The sequence below is a fragment of the Populus alba genome, chromosome 19, assembly GCF_005239225.2.
Source record: "Populus alba chromosome 19, ASM523922v2, whole genome shotgun sequence".
In the NCBI taxonomy this organism is placed as follows: domain Eukaryota; kingdom Viridiplantae; phylum Streptophyta; class Magnoliopsida; order Malpighiales; family Salicaceae; genus Populus; species Populus alba.
In genome coordinates, this window is record NC_133302.1 from 5,096,945 (window position 1) to 5,114,369 (window position 17,425).

Consider the following 17,425-nt stretch of genomic DNA (forward strand, 5'->3'; position numbering starts at 1 on the left):
CCCAATTAATTATCTCTTTCTAACTGTATATGGCGGGAAGTGTAATGTTGTTGGTAATTAACGAGAGAAAGGATATGGTTTTTACCTCTTATTTAAAAATATTTTTTAAAAAGTATTATGCACCAAGTTATCAATAATAAGATATTACAAAATGCTTTAATGCCATGAAAAGATTTGGATTTTGTCTCCTTGATATTGATGATTGATCATTTCGAACTATTACATGGGATATCGAGTTTTTTCTCACAATTCTATGTCTAAGAAATCCCTTTTGAAGATTTTCAGTTTCCTTAATTTGTTTTCAATTGATTTAACAAGTGGAAAAACATAGAACTCAAAAAGAGGAGAAAGGCTTGCTAGAATTGATTAAGCAACTCATAACCATTAACAAGCATTGCGTGTTCATAAAACTAAGAACATGGTTGCCACTTATCCAGTTCATACTCTCAAGCTACACAAGCATTAGGCAAACCACCGGGTCCTCCAAACTGGAATCGGTAATCGGGATGTGTATTCTGCTTACTAGCTTTGAAACATCTAGATTGTAGAACTTGCACAGGATTGTCATAAGGAGACACGAATGTGTTTCCTATGTTGACTTGAACCTTTACCATGTTGCAAGTTGAATTGTAGTTCCCATCTTCAAAAATACCACTTCCCATGGCGGGTGAAACATCAGTTCCGGTATGGACCAGACCTCCCCATGTTGCGTTGTAACCTCCAACACTAAATCCGGAGAATGAGAACAATTCTCTCGGCCAGTAACCTAATCGAATGTTATCATCCTGCATTGACAGCCACCAGTCTTGGCTTAATGGATCCTGCATGCCAAGATTATAACAAAAAGAAGAAGGTCAAATAGGCGATTAACTTTACTGCTTAATCTTTGAGTTTTCAAAAAATGGTTTTATGTTGTTTTTTCAACAAATACCACCAACTTTCTCATGATATCAATAGAGGAGAAGGATTGCCAATTTTATTTTTATTTTTTTTAATATTACAGATACATTTCTGGGTGCTATCAAGATAAACAGTGATTCCTAGGGCTAGATACACAGGTGAAAAAGGATTGCCCTTTGATTCACTTTCAAATATTAAGAAGGGTAGCCTGATCAGTGTTCCCTTTCTGTAGTCCAAAACCCATTAAACCTTCTGCTGAGGAAAATACCAGAAAGTGAGGGAATCATACCAGAGTTACCATCATCCACTGGAAAACTTGGGATCGTTGAGCAATGGAGACATCGTTAAAAGCTGTATCAATAGGAATGTTTGGATTTGTTACAACAAATCCTGAACAAAGTGTGTTGTAACAACCGTCTACAGTTCCATCATGTTCTTCCTGTGGAAGACAGAAAATTTGTTGAAAATCCATTATAGTTCTCTTACAACGTATGTATCCAAGAAACAAGGACACTATGTTCTTACACTCCATTTGGTGAACAATCTAGCCCTGCTGTCACCATACAATTCTGGATCAATCTGCAGAAGGTAACAAGAATCATATAATATTGGATAAGGAAAAAAACATAGAGAAAAATATAATTAATTAAAGAATTATATTTCTTTGATAATTAAGAAATAATGTAGTTCAGAAATATACTGTCCATCCAACTTGAATACTGCCCACTTTTGTTTCAGTCTGAGTTTGAAGCTGAATCAGAGCTGTACTTGATTGCTGACTACTAACAGGAGGCTGGTATACGCTCATGCGTGCTGCAATCCCCTTAAATAATACATTGGCTGGTGGTGTTGTAACAATTCCTGCAAACTAAATAGAGAGAATTTTTCATGGGATAAGGCTATTTTATTTAGAATTTTAATACGAGGAATTGGTAAGATGAAATTAAATCCATTTTCTTTAGAACTTTGGGTTTTAATTACCAAACATGTTTTTCGACAAAACATATACGTTAATCTCACAAATACATTTAAAAGCTGATTATTAGATTAAAAGCATATGTTTTTTATTCTCTTATAATTAATTAATTAATCAAAAATTCTTCTAAACAAGTTGTTTTGTTTTTGTTTTTCTTGTGTACGAAACAGTGATTAAGTAATAATCAAATGAAGTATTAATACTAAAAATATATATATATGAAAATTTATAGTGCAAGGTTATTTATTACTTACATCATAACCTTGACCAGGGTTACTTGGTTCAAAACTCGATAGTCTTTTGAAACTAGATTTAGCCCTTCTCAAATCTTCCTTTGTGGCCCTTCGTAGAGGGACAGATCCTGCAGGGCACCCTTCTTTCAATCCTATTTTTGTAGGGTTAGTCTCCAATAGAGAGGTATCCTTCCTTGAAGCTCTTAAAATCTTTTCCAAAGCTAAGCTAGGCCTCGTCTTTTCTCACAAAGGTGGGAAGGAAAAGGAAACGTCAACAATATTATTTACTCAAAACTGGTAGCAAAATCATCTTAAGGCACACATAAAATACTCAAAACTTCTATTCTTAGGTTCATAAGATCAAAACATAGGCAATAAACCTTGGCTTTGTGATCCTTAAGCAGTGGATGGTCAAAAGCAGGTTGTTTGTTTATGTCCACACAGTCATATATGTCTCCATACTCTGTCTGTGATCACCAAAAAATCAAAACAATGTAATAATTTATAGGAAAAAAGAAAAATATAATCTTTTTTGAAGTTTTTCAATGAAATAAAAACCCTAAAAACATAAAAGCATAACCTCACCTCAATAGTTTTTATGCTTGGCTTGTTTATTGCTGCAAGTTCCTTCTCCAGCTCTACATCTTCACTGTGTATAGATCTTCCATTCACTACACATCCATTTGACGCGATATATACTGTCAAAACAATAGCTACAAGTCTCATTATCTTTCTCATATCTCTAGCCGTTTTTCTCTGAGTTGTGAATGGACAAGGAGCATCATGCATGCAGATATTTATAATATGCTATCAATGTTACGGGTAGAATCTTTAATGCATTTTGAAATATAAAAAGATTTAATGGAGTAATGATAGTTTCTAATCTCACAAGATTTGTATTCCCAAATCAGTTTCCGATCGATAATTCATGTATTAAATGAATATTATAATCTATCAGCTGGGAAGAATTTTTGGACACAAAATCTTCATATCATACCTATAGTTACTTTTTCCATGAGAAACGATTTTAATTTTTGAAAATTTCATGCATTGAATGAGTAGATACCATTAATTAATTCTATGAATATAAAATCTTTGGTTACAAGATCTTCATACAAAATATATGAAAAATATGATGAGATGCGAATTATTTAATATGTAGGCATGATATAAGAAAAAAAATATATTAATAGTTAAGTCTTCTTTTGGGAGATTATTTAGGGATCTATCGAAATCTTAGTTTTACATAAATTAATTGGTTATTATTTTAGGAAATATTTAAATATTTATGCATACATTCTTATTTAAATATGTTAACATATATGGTATGAATTTATAAATATACAATGCATAAGTTTAACATGTTTCTTTTTTACGTAGCCAATATAAACTCCTCTTTGTCTAATAGTCATCTTCTAAATTATTCCGCTTATTGCACCTTTCCAAACATCCTCTCATAGTTTCCATATTTTCCAAAAATACAACAAAATAATTATCATTATTTCACAATTTAAATTTTTATTATTAGTTATATACTATGTATTCTCTCATATTTTGTTCACGTCACTCTTCATAATCACTAATTTATGGGCCTATAGATTAGGTTGATGATCAAAAAAATGTTTTATTTTTTGAATTAAGATTTTATAGTTTTTTTAATACAAATGTAGAGAATGTGTCTTAAAATCACTAAAAAAAGGATTTAGTATTGATTAACAAGCAAGTTAATCCAAAGATATCCTTATCATAAAAAAAAAAAAAAAAAAAGACATGGGCTCCATTCTTGGACCGAAGCCACAATTGTTACACAGCACTTGGGATGGACTTCAGGTATTTAGGCTAGTCCTGTAATATATGTCTATGCTTTTGTTGGGCTTGTAATTGTAAGAGAGTAACGCTGCCGCTGGGCAGAAAGCAGATGTCAGATAGGCTTATATTGGTGTTTTGATTCATTATTGTGGTTAAATAATTATTAAAAAAAAATTTAAACAACTAGGGTTTCCCTATCTCCTTCACTATTCATATGAAAAGCGAAGGAGATACCCCCTTCTGGTCCTTTTTCTCTTTTTTAAATTTTTTTGTGGCTTAATTAGACGAAATTAAGTTTAGAACTGTAGTACAAATATTAAATTAAAAAAATAAAGGATTGATATGTAAAACATGAAAGAAAAGGAAGGTAAATCTCAAATGCGCACATCAATTCTTATTTTGATTCAAAAATTAATTTTATTTTTTTTTTAATTTTTAGGTTTTGCAAACTATAGAGAAAGTTGGAGACAAGAGACAAAGTTACTGGAAAAAAATTAAAAGAGAGAAAGTTTTTTTTTTGTCGCTATTTCAATAACTAAAACGATCAAATTTTATGTTAAATGATTTATTAGATGAGAGAACATTAATGGTGGTGATTTATGAAAAGTTTTGTCATTTCAATTTGTTTTTGTGATATTTTACTTGTATGAAAATAGAAAAACTATACATCATGTCTCGTCAGAATAGTCACTGGCATAAAAGAGAATTCTGAAACAACGCAGATCTAACGAGAAAATAGTGTAACTGAAGCAACCTCATCATCCACAAATTAATCGCCACCAATTGATGCAACAAGCACAGATGATGTCCATCTTCTCTCCGGCACAACTGGCAAATGACGCAGCCCAGCTTTGCCATCGTACCATTCATATAGACCACTGTAAAGATTCATTTGTCTATGAAATCAAATAAATATTTCCTGTAACAGCTTGCAGAGAGTTTTCAGCAGTCCAATCTCAATCATAACTCCAGCATCATTAGCATATCGTTTGACAAATTATATGAAGTTGTGTAGGAAAAAGGAAAGTTTACTTGTTTGTTTGTAATTTCTTACATTTAAAATTTTTTTATTATTATTTATGTTGATTTCTAGGATATGTTGTTATTGTTATTGTTATTGTTATTATTAAAAATATTTTATTAGGATTCTTAATTTATATTTAGTTTAGAATACTAGGGTTTAATTTCTTGATATCTATATAAACACATTCTATATGGAAGAGGGAAGCCTTTTAATGATGATAAATTAAAATTCAGAGTTATTATTGATTTTTCTATTTATTATTTAGAACCCTTTTACAAGGTTTTTTTCTTTTAAAAAATAAATGATCATGTTAATAAAGGAAGAAAATCTCTCATAACCTAGGTATAAGACAAGATTATTTATATAAGGTTTTAATAGGATATTTATTTAGAGAAAATATTTTCACCCATAATCAAGATGTTTTTAATGCATGTTATGCTTGGTATAACTACTAGTTTGAATCTTAAAGTTGAAAAGCTTTATAGTGACTTCAATAAGAAAATATATATAAAATAGCCTAAAGGGTTTCAAGTAAAAAATAAACTAATTTGTAAGTTGAAGAAGAGTGTTTATAGGTTAAAGCAAGCTCCAAGACAGTTAAAGTAATAAAACTTTGTATTGTGATACAATAATTCAAGAGTAATCCATCTCAACAAGTACCTTATTTTTTATTTTTTATTAAATCACATTAAGATTGAATGTTAATGAATTCAAGATTTTATAGAGATAAAGTATTTTGTTGTTGAGAAAATCTATAATAATGAAAATATCTCATATATAATAATCAAGTTTTTACTAAAAAAAAATTTTGAGTTGTGTAGAAGATAAGATAAATAGGCTTGGTAAAGCCCCTAAATAAGTAAAAAGTGTCACGACCCGAATCCCGGATCCATGACCGGCACATAGGCAAGGTTCCCCTCCAAGGTTCCAAGCCTATGCGAACCCAAACTTACATACAATCCTTTAAACAACTCAATCAGAGTTTAACGCATAATTAACAACAAACAACTTCATAATATAATGTAATTGTCTTAATACAAGATTTAATATCATTTCATAGTTTTGGAGCACTAACTTGACACAAAAAGAAGGTACAAATTACAACCAAAAGGCAGGTTCAGAAGGTTCAACAAAAGTAACCTGCTATCAAGCTATAAGCCTGAAAAGGATAAATAATGAGAAGGTGAGTTCAACAACTCAGTGAGTAGATAACGTTCAATATACACACACGAGGTAATATAGCAATGAGAAATATATATACAAGTATGGCTTTAGTTCTTATACGAAGGTTTATCAAATAGGCCATAACAAGAATATCATATGGTAAAACTTGTCAGAAAATCAAAATGCAATGAGCATGAGGCTCCGTACTGTGGGATGATCAGTCCACACAGGTTGGTGACTTCCCCGACCAACTAGGGTTCAGATACGATGTGCACAAAAACTAACACTACCCTGTTAGCATGGGTATTCTGACTGACATACCATAGGTTTATAATCATAATCAAACAAACATATTCATATCTCAAAGCTCAACTCATGACATCCATCAAATGAGGAGCTATCAATCAGAAGTCAATTCAAACTATATACTGGTTTATATCAAGAATTCAGATTCAATAATTGATCATGCTTTTATCATAAGGATAATAATCAACATATATATTATCAAGAAGCATGATCCAATTCATATTAACAAATCAAATATTTATAATATTTCTCATGCATATGAAAAATTATCCACTCACCTGACTCAAAAGCAAACTGCACACACAAGCTGAAACCGAAGGAAATTCTACTGACGTCCTGCCGGTAGAATATCAGGATTATCTGAATACAAAGGAGACATATTCAAAAACAACTCGAAAGAACATTTAACCTATTTAATACACTTAACTAAGGGTGTATTCTGTAACCCTATATATTTTTGAACTAACTAGTCAATTTTCTTAAAAACCCAAAATCTAACGGTTTTCCCGAAATCTAATCCATAATAAAAAAAACTAATAAAATTGGTAATAATTCACTAAATAACCCTTAATTATTCATCAAACTAATCTGCAAAAGCTAATATTACAGCTAGGGACTAATCTGAAACTTATCATATTTTAGGGCCAAATTGTAACTTTTGTCTAATTGGAGGACCAAACTGAAATTTGTCATAAATCCATGAATATACTGAAATTCTGACCTTACTTAATCATCAATTATGTCCAGGATGTATCATTATGCTTCAGGGATCATTCTGGAATTTTACTAAATTTTTAGGGTCAAATTGTACTTTTTGTCAAATTGGAGGACTAAATTGAAAGTGTTAAATTCTCTTATCTATACAGTAATTATGTCCATAATTCATATGTTATTCTGTTCAGAATCTCGGAATATGCTCCAGGGACCAATTTGTAATTTTTCCAAAGTTCGGGGACTAAACTGTAATTTTCGGAAATTGAGGGACCAAATTGAATTTTCGTCATCTTCAACCTCCAGTCCAGATTTTAACAGAAACCCCACTGTTCTCCCCTGATTTCTAACTTAAATTTCACCATTTACACAATTCTATAACTCAAAATCATCATAATCAACTAAATCATCAATTAACCACAACAATTAACCTTATAACCTTCAAATTAATTCATCAATTTAAATCAAACACAAATTCTCAAAACCCTAACATTCATAAAAACTGAAATTAAAGTTTAATTAACATATTATACACATTAAACAACCTAAATCTTACCTTTTTCACTTATTTCCTCCAAAACTCTTCCTTTTTCCCTTATTTTCCCTTCTTTTCTCTTCTTCTTCTTTCTCTCTTCTCTCTCACGGTTCTGCTCTCTAATTTCATATCACTTTCTCTTTTTTTTTTTTTTTTTACTTCCTATTTATATTTATCAATTATTTATCCAATTACTACTATACCCTTATTTAATTTATTCCTACATCTAAGCCTTCAAGGGCTTTCTAGGCTTTTCCTATCCCTTTAATACAAAACATCACAAAAAGGGTGAGAATTATTGGCTTTAATCACTTTTTTTTTGGGTCATAACTGATATAGACTAAGAAAAAAAGGGAAAAAAGATTTAAAGTCTTTTAAGTATTATAAATGACTATGTATAAAAAGCAACTTTGATTTATTTTTAAGAGTGAAAGCTAACATATACAAAAAAAATAAAATGAGAGTGAGTTTTTGGCCAAGAAAGAAAATGAAGAAGAAATATATTTTTTTTTGTGCTTTAATCAAACTGTGATTATTTCCTTAATTAAAATGAGATTTTAATATGTTATTTCAAGCAATTCACTCTTATTATTTTATTTTAAAAAAAATATTATTCTCATAATTCATAATTAATTTTTTTATTAAAATATATGTTTAGCTTTTTTTATGCCTTTTGAAAAATTATTTTTTTGCTTCTTTTTTATTTTTTTTCTTTTAACAAAATTTTTTTGTTTAATTTAGTTTATTAATGTTAAATTTTTTTATTTAGTTATCAGACTTTCATGACACGTTTTCCGGATTTAACTGGTTAACCTGGTTTAACAAGTTAACCTAGATTTATTTTTTTTTGCGTTTTATTCTTTTTAATTAATTTTTTTAGTTTAGTTTAGTTGTTAATGTTAAATTTCTTTCTATTTAGTTATTAGACTTTCATAACATATATCCTGAGTTTCACAGGTTAACCTGGTTTCACGGGAGAACCCAATTAATTATGGGTTGACCCGTCGATTTTTTATTTATTTTTATTTTCATGAATTTTTTTGTTTAATTTAGTTTGTTAATGTTAAATTTTTCTTATTTAGTTATCAGACTTTCATGACACAGATCCTGGGTTTAACGGGTTAACATGGTTTGACGAGTTAACCCGGATTTGTTTTTTGATTTTTTCTTTTTAATTAATTTTTTTCGTTTAGTTTAGTTTGTTAATGTTCTTTTTTTTTTTTTAGTTACCAGACATTCATAACACGGATCTAGGGTTTAATGGGTTAACTTGGTTTGACGAGTTAACCTGAATTTTTTTTTTGCTTTTTTTTTTCTTTTAAATTAATTTTTTCGTTTAATTTAAATTGTTGATGTTAATTTTTTCTCTATTTAGTTATCAAACTTTCATGACACGGATTCCGGGTTTGACAAATTAACCTGGTTTAACGAATTATCCTAGTTAATTCTGGGTTAACCCATTAATTTGTTTTTTCATTTTTAATTATCAAACTTTTCACGATGTGAATTCAAGGTATGACAGGTTAACCTGGTTTGAAGGGTTAACCCAATTAATTCATTTTTTTTTCTTTTTCTTCATTAGTTTTTTTCTTCATGTTGGTTTTTTTTCTTTGTTTTTTTCTTTTTAACTAATCTATTTAATTATCACACTTTTATGACACGACCTTGCATTCAGACCCACGTCCAATGCTATTGGGTCTGGTATTGCAGTCCAGACACTTTTATGCTAAGGGTTAACCTAAGTTTAATGTTATTATTAATATTATAAATATTACTCTTGGATCAGGCGTTGCAACCAAACCTAAAATTCTTGGTATAACTTTCGCAAAAAAACCTAACATTTTTAGATCTTTGACTATTTTTTGAAATGCAAAAAATAATTGACCCGCGGCATCACGCGGGGCATATAACTAATTATCTCTTAATTAGCCTCAGTTGAAAGCTTTTGCTTCTAAACTTGTGAAAGGTAGAGTTTCGGCAAAAGGAAAAAGGAAAGATAGGGATGATAAGTGAAAATTAGTGTTCAAAAAAATTGAAAAGTGGAAGTGGGGATAATTTCGTCAAATTTTCTTAAAAGAGTAAGAGACAATTTTAATTTAGACGAAGAGGTCAAGTAAAAGCAAAATCTATTTATATTCTTTTTAATTTATTTTTATCTAACAACAAAGAGAGGTCAGCAGACTCAGCACTAAAGCAAGTCTAATATTTATCTAATGGGTAGCTAAGTGTACTAATTTTCTGGGCCTTACGCCATTATTAAAACCATCTTATTTAATGTACATGCATATTATGAAAAATATGCTAAAAAAAACTCTGTCAAGCAAGCACATTAAGTGACTTGTGGAAACTATAATAGAGAGCGATTGGTTCAGTAAATGAAATGTACTCGCTACTCGGATTACACTCATGAAACAACCAGATGGCTTGCATTGGCATGAGAGTTAAATATTTACAGCTCTGAAATGAAAAGACTATAACACATCACTGAGGAAAAACAAAAATACGCCTATTTCAAATTTCATACCTGCTTTGTGTTCCATGTAAACAGTGACTGTAAATCAGCTGTTATATTCATGGTCAGGCTGACCTGCATTAAATGATGGGCAGTTCAATCAGTGTTGAATTATTGCTAGCTTATCAAGTAGTCCAGAATAAAGTGCCAGCATCTACACTAATGCATAAAAAATGGAAGATGGTGTTGTAACCCATTTTTGGTCTCCACATAAAAAATAATAAAATTTAAAAAAATTCAAAAAATATATTATCAAAAAATATACCAGTGAAAAAATGTCAGGGCGTCCTAAAATCCTCAAAATTTGATTGAGGATGTTCAAAAATATAAAAATTAAAATTTGACAATATATCATTGACTGATGAGAGCCCCGATGATAAAGAAAATTCAATTTGACAAAGAAAAATTCAAAATCAGAAGTTTATGGACTCAATTAAATTTTATTGAAGGTTTAATTGAATTTTTGGAGAGTTTAATTGCAAGAAAAATTGATTTTTGAGTTAATTTGGGCTTTAATTGGAAGAAATTGAAGTTCTGGGGTCAAATTATAATTTTTTGAAGTTCATTTGGTCAAATAAGGGGCTTAATTGCATAAATATTGAAGCTTAATGGCCAATTAGGGACTAAATTGAAGAAATCCGAGACCAAGGACGAAATTGTAAAACGCGCGCAAATTGAGGGCCTACTTTAAATCTGACGCGTTTTGGCGCCAAATCCATTTAAATGAAACGGCGCGTTTTGGTAAAAACGACGCCGTTTCATGCACTATTTAAAAAAAAAAAAAAAAAAACCCAAAACGGTGCCGTGTTGAACGGCACCATCATCTTCTTCCCCTGGAGACGCAGCGAAGCAGGGGAAGAAGAATTATTTTTCTTCTTCTGTTCACCGCCACGTTCGCCTTCAATAAGACGCCGCCTCCCTTCAAAAAGACGTCGAAAAGGGACACCCACTTGCCCTGCTTTCCATGTATTAAAGGATAGTGGAGAGGCGGCCAACAGTGGCCGCCCCACCACGTCGCCCCCCCCCCCTGTTTTTGCCTATAAAAACAGGGGAGGAGGAGTAAAGAAGGGGAACCTAGAAAGAAGAGGGAACATAAGGGAGAAGAGGAGAGAGGACAGAGTAGAAAAGAGGAGAAGAGGAAAGGAAAAGGAAGAAAGAAAAACCGAAAAGAAGAAGCAGAAAAGAGCAAAAATGACAGAGGAGAGAGAGAGAGAGAGAAACAGAGCAACGCCGGCCCACGTGCCTCTGCCGCCAGCAGCAACCACCGCAGGTAATCTCTCGCCGCCCCATCTTCTTCTACGTTCGCCATCCTCCTGTTTTTGTTTGCATGCAGAACGTGAATTAAGCAGGAGGCTGGTTACAGTGTTTCCTTACATGATTTTTGTTTGGCTGCAATGTTTCCCCTACATGTTTATTTTTTAAATTATCTTTGTTAAATTTATTTTTTTAATATTGAGTTGGTTGAAAATTTAGCTTTAGCTTTCCCCACGTTTTTTCATTATAATTATTATTATATTGTATTATATTATATGATTGTTTTTTTTCTTTTTAATTTTTTTAATGAATTTTTTTTGTTTGATTTAGTTTGTTAATGTTAAATTTTTATTTATTTAGTTATCATATTTTCATGATACGAATCTCGGACTTAATGGGTTAACCTGATTTGACGAGTTATTTTTTTCATTTAGTTTAGTTTGTTAAAGTTAATTTTCTTTCTATTTAATTATCAGACTTTCATGACACGTAACCTGGGCTTGACGGGTTAACTTGGTTTGATGGGTTAACCCGGTTAATTCTAAGTAAACCCTTCATTTTTTTTCTATTTAGTTATCAAACTTTCATGACGCAAATCCTTGGTTTTACGGGATAACTTGGTTTAAAAGGTTAACCCAATTAATTCAATTTCTTTTTTTTTTCTTCATTAGTTTTTTCCTTTTAGTTGATTTTTTTTCTTTGTTTTTTTTTAATTAATCTATTTAATTATCACACTTTTATGACACGACCTTATAGCTAGACCCACATCCAATATTCTTAGGTCCGGTGTTACAGTCAGACTCACTTAAACTTGGGTCATGCAAGTTTAATTTTATTATTAATATTATAAATATTACTCTTAGTCAGTCGTTGCAGCCAAACCTAAAATTCTTGGGTATAACTTTATAGAAAAATCCTAAAATTTTTTAAATTTTTATTTTTTTTAAATATTTTTTATACAAAAAAAATGAACCGCGGCATCATCCGAATATGTCAAAGCTAGTAATCTGTACAACACGAGCCACAGTGCCTAAAATATAATTTATCGATAAAGAAAATCTAGACTCTCATCTCTTTACCTCTGCCACGTTCACAAACAGACATATGAAAAAAACAGAAGAACAAAAATCGAAGGCAAAATATTACTACAACGTTTTCAGTACTCTTTGTAGAACCATCCAAAAGCAACAGAAATGGATCTTGAAGCAACAAAGAATCTCTCAGAATCTCACACAATCGGAAACTACATCCTGAAATCAAAACTGGGTGAGAGCTCTTTTTCCACAGTATGGAAAGCAGAGAACAAAACAACAGGGGGGGAAGTGGCAGTGAAGCAAGTTTATCTCTCTAACCTCAACAAGAATTTGAGGAACTGCTTAGATTGTGAGCTTAATTTCTTGTCTTTCTTCAATCACCCCAACATCATTCGCCTTCTTGATGTCTTTGAGGTAAGTTTTCCATACCCTTTTGAGTAAATTTGTTGTTGGTGTTGATGTTGTAGGCTGATTTGTGTTGTTTGATTGATTGTAGAGCTGGTTGGTTTGATGCTTAGGGGATTTGTAGGGTAACCCTTCTTGTAAATTTCTTTTGTGATTGATTTTTTTTTTTTACTTGGTTTTGATTATTTAGGTGATTTTTAGCATTTAGGGTTCCTTCCTGTTGCAAATGTTGAATTAGAAGCAGGGTTTGTTTTACTTAAGATAGCTTGGATTGTTTTTTAAGTCAATTATTATTCATTTTGAGATGGGATTTGTGGTATAGCAATTTAATGTCCTGGATTGAGGATGCAATCTTAAAATACTGTTGAGTTGATGGAGTACTGTGGAGTGTGAAGATGAATCTAGGCATTATGTTCACAGAAGCATTGCTTTTAGACATGGTTCTCCAAAAGAGTATATGGAGTAGTAGTGCATCTATCATGCTTAAAATATTAAAGCAAGTAAGAGAGATTAGAATTTGATTCAACCAAATTCTAAAAGGCTGGAAAATGTGGATTGCCACCATGGGGACCTCTAAACATGCCAAGGGCCAACCCTGGCAACACACTGGGCTATAGAGGGATAATTGAGAACCAATTCAAGTCCTGCATGAAAATACCCATAATTCTCATCTTCTAAGTGTTTAACCTTAAATCAGACATTTTCCAAAATCTGCAAGAAAGGAAGCATGTCATCAAGCCCCCGTCTTTCTACAGACTTATTATGAATGGTGTCATTGGCAAAGCACATATGAGAAGCAAAATGTCCTCAACAACATTTTTTTCACTAGCTCATTATCTACCCTTTGTATCAGACATCATACTAAGGACTTGTGGACCATGGAATACCAGAATAAAAAACTTATGCTCTCCATTCACCATGATTGAGGAGAAAAAAGGACAGAGCATGATTTTATTTAGTTTTCTCCCACTAAATACCCTCAAAGACCTGATACCCATGAGAAACAGTGGTTAGATTAATTTTGATCGTGTTGGCAAATGTAGTGTTGAAGGCCACTGACCTAGGTGTTTTCTACTTAGCAATATCTACAACTCATTTCCTGCTCTCTATCCAAACTGTCATCTCTTGAAGAATTGTAGATAAATGCTAGTTACTCTAATTATTAATTCCATTAACATGAATCCTTGAAATTCTTAAATGACTGAACCAGTGAGGACATTGATCTAGATAAAGTGGAATGATGTAGAAGGATACATGTAACTAAAAGCTTGACATATGTAAAGGAGAATCTCATTTCGAGTTTAACTTGATCTGTTTCTACCTTCTGTAGCTGTGATTTATATGCTTTCTGTTTCCATAATATTTCATTTCTCAGAATATCTGCAATCTCAGGATGAATGTTGCATGTTCCTGGTCCTAGAGTTTTGTTCTGGAGGAAATCTAGCTTCTTATCTTCAACAACATGGGAGAGTACAAGAGAAGATTGCTAAAAGATTTACGCAACAGATGGGTAGCCGTCATTTGATATCTGTTTCACTGTACAACATATGAGTTGCTTGTATCGCATCCCTATTTACATAATTGTAATCTATTTATATGGTTTGAAAATTCTGCAGAGCCATCATATTATTCATAGAGACTTGAAACCTGAGGTATGAGGTGTTGTACATGCAATTCTTTTACCTATGGTGGAGTTCAAAATTGTTGGCTGAAGATTGAGTTGCCTTGAAACTGGCTTACATTGGTCAATTTGTTGTAGAACATTCTCCTTTCTGGCAAGGAGAGCGATGTGGTGCTCAAAATAGCTGATTTTGGTTTATCGAGGTAACTTTTTGGTAGTAGAAAGTTAATGGGATGGTTTCCTGGAAAGTTTCAGGGAGACCACCATGAAACTATGTTAATTTTTCTCCCCTTAATTAAGAAAAAATGTGAAAAATTTGTTGAAGACATGTCAGGCAATGTATTAATTTTACTTTCATCTTTCTCATCTTTAAATAGAAGGGTGCTTCCTGATAACTATGTGGAGACAGTATGCGGATCTCCATTTTACATGGCTCCAGAAGTTCTTCAATTTCAAAGATATGATTGTAAGGTAAAGATTTGCTAATGTTTTCCTTTGGTGCATTGCTTTCTTTGCTTCAGAATAGAATTTATTGAATAACAGTGCTTCCTTGTATAGGTTGACATGTGGAGTGTTGGTGTAATTCTTTTTGAGCTTCTTAATGGTTACCCACCTTTTCGTGCCAGGACTAATTTCCAGGTAGTGTCTTTTCTGTAAGTTTATAATCCTTGAATTGTGATCGCTCCAGTCTCTAACAAAAGAAGTTCTCTTGACCTCAGTTGCTGCAGAACATCCAGTCAAGTTCATGTCTTCCTTTCTCTCAACACATCCTTCCAGGGTTGCATCCGGACTGTGTTGATATATGTTCAAGACTTCTTTCTGCAAATCCAGGTTTATACATGGCCTGACCCCAACGAAACATATCTTTCTTTCTTCCCTCCTGTTTCATTGTGGAACCATTCATTTTTTTGTATCTCTCTTGTTGCAGTTCAACGTCTGTCCTTTGATGAATTCTATCATCATAAGTTCTTGAGAATAAAAGGGGTGGGGAAGTATCATGGTCAATAATAGGTTTAACACACTCTCCAATGCTCTACTCTCATGTCTGCTATGCCAATCTTATGTCATCAAACATTTACCACAGATGCCCCCCTGTGCTTTTACTTCACTATCATCCCTGATCAAAGTTATATTCATCATTTTACAAGGGAAGAGCGATCTCTCTGTGTCATCTGCTACAAGATCATAGCAATGGTCCTGGAATATTTATAGGTTGAAGATTTAAATGGCTGTGGAATGCAGTTCAACTAATTGAAGTGGTCTGTCTGAGTTTATTTTTTTCATTTCACCATGCTTGCTTGGTGTTACATTTCCCAGGTAATTCTCTAATTAAAAATGGCATTTGTCTAGACGTATTTTTTTGTATTGTAACTAATAAGTTCAGTGCCTTTGGAGTGCTAAAGCTTGTGAAGCAGCAGTTCATTGTGTATACTCTTGAGTCTTGTGTATCAAGTCATTGTATATATACTACATTTTTTTCCTGAAAAGCTTTTCAAAAATATGTTATGACGGCATTTGGAAGAATTCTTTATTGCTGTTATTAACAACTGTATTGGACTTTGTTTTTGGGATGTAGTTACAGAGATGAGCTGACTAGATCTTAATGGTGGGTTGGCTGTCAGTGGTTTAGAATATGTGCCAGTTAATGATAGATTTTGTGTTAGCGATGCTGTAATGAGTTATTTTACATTGTTATTGAAATTAAGAAGATGAAACTGAAAACTTGATGAAGTGTGTCCGCCAAATATCTCCTGCTACATTGCTCATTGTCCAGGGTTCTTAGTGTTTTAGTTTGGATTTGCATGGAATTATATTAATATTGTCCTGAAAAATTAATGTCATTTGGAAGAGTGACCCTGTAACTTTAACAAAAAGAGGCAAGAGGGATGGCTTGGGAAATTGTCCGTGTCTTGATATAGAGAATTTACTGGGTTGAAATAGGAGTTTTTCTTGGTTGGAGGTTTCCATGCACAGTGAAACTGTGTCTGGTGTTTATTTTTGTTGCCTGAAAGAGGCTCATCTTGTTGTCTAAACAGAAAGATATCATAGAATTGCTGTTCAAACACATGGTTGGAGCAGCATTTTTCTGTATATGCAAAGCGTTTCTGATTTGTCGTTTAAACTGCTTATGATATACTATTTCACATTTGCGCAGAAGAACAAACAAGAGCACAGGTGATAAAAATAGTAAGAGGTGGTTTGGTATTGTGTAGCTTTTGATTTTTGCTCAACCATGGAGAAAACATAGTTTGATTAGTCAAAAAGCTTTTGTTAAAATTAAAAAATCTATTAAACTTGAGATGTCTATTAAAATTCCTTTGGCCATGTAGTTATTTGGCTATCTTCAACATGACCTTGTAAGAGCTCTCAGTGGCTTCCTCGTAGCAGGAACTATCCTGCTGATATGTTATGTTCTCAAATTACATCTCTCACTAGGCAGAAGAGAAAGAAAACTGCGTGGCTTAAGTTAGTAGCACGAGCCTACATGCAAGGCACGGCCATCAAACACTATTGTTAATCAAACAATACTGGGAAAGCAATTATATAAAAGACATTTTTTTCGAGACCATACATCTCAGAAAGGACCACGAAGGTTCTGGAGCTGTCTATTTTTAATGACATGCAGAGTGGAAATGTCCTGACAGGAACACTAATAGAAACATTGTTCAATTTGTGATTCTCAAAATTTTAGAATTTTTTTGTTTAAAATTAATAAATTTTTTAGTAGTTTTAAAAATATTTTTTTAAAAAATTAATATTATTTTGATGTATTTTTACGTGAAAAACACTTTGAAAAGCAATCACAACTGCACTATCAAACACAAATTCAGTATGCATCTAGTATTGTAAGGTAACGTGTTTTTTAAAAAATATTTTTTTATTTGAAAATTTATTAAAATAATTTTTTATATCTGTATATAAAAACCTTTAAAAAGCTCTA

At 32.1% G+C, this 17,425-nt stretch overlaps 2 protein-coding genes across 2 annotated transcripts; one reads left to right on the top strand and one right to left on the bottom strand.

The window, feature by feature from the left end:
• Positions 1 to 350: 350 nt before the first annotated feature.
• Positions 351 to 2,835, bottom strand: LOC118062790 (protein neprosin). Its single transcript, XM_035076632.1, has 6 exons — positions 2,695 to 2,835; positions 2,490 to 2,576; positions 2,131 to 2,346; positions 1,426 to 1,479; positions 1,190 to 1,339; positions 351 to 821 (listed from the first exon to the last, which is right to left on the bottom strand). Exons 1-6 carry the CDS (start codon positions 2,833 to 2,835, stop codon positions 447 to 449), a joined length of 1,023 nt encoding a protein of 340 aa, XP_034932523.1. The 3' UTR covers positions 351 to 446.
• Positions 2,836 to 12,509: 9,674 nt separating this feature from the next.
• LOC118062797 (serine/threonine-protein kinase ATG1t) lies at positions 12,510 to 16,008 on the top strand. Its single transcript, XM_035076640.2, has 8 exons — positions 12,510 to 12,872; positions 14,256 to 14,382; positions 14,460 to 14,515; positions 14,623 to 14,687; positions 14,862 to 14,955; positions 15,043 to 15,123; positions 15,204 to 15,315; positions 15,413 to 16,008. The coding sequence occupies exons 1-8, from the start codon at positions 12,618 to 12,620 to the stop codon at positions 15,490 to 15,492; spliced, it is 870 nt and encodes a 289-aa protein (XP_034932531.1). The 5' UTR covers positions 12,510 to 12,617; the 3' UTR covers positions 15,493 to 16,008.
• The last annotated feature ends 1,417 nt before the right edge of the window (positions 16,009 to 17,425 follow it).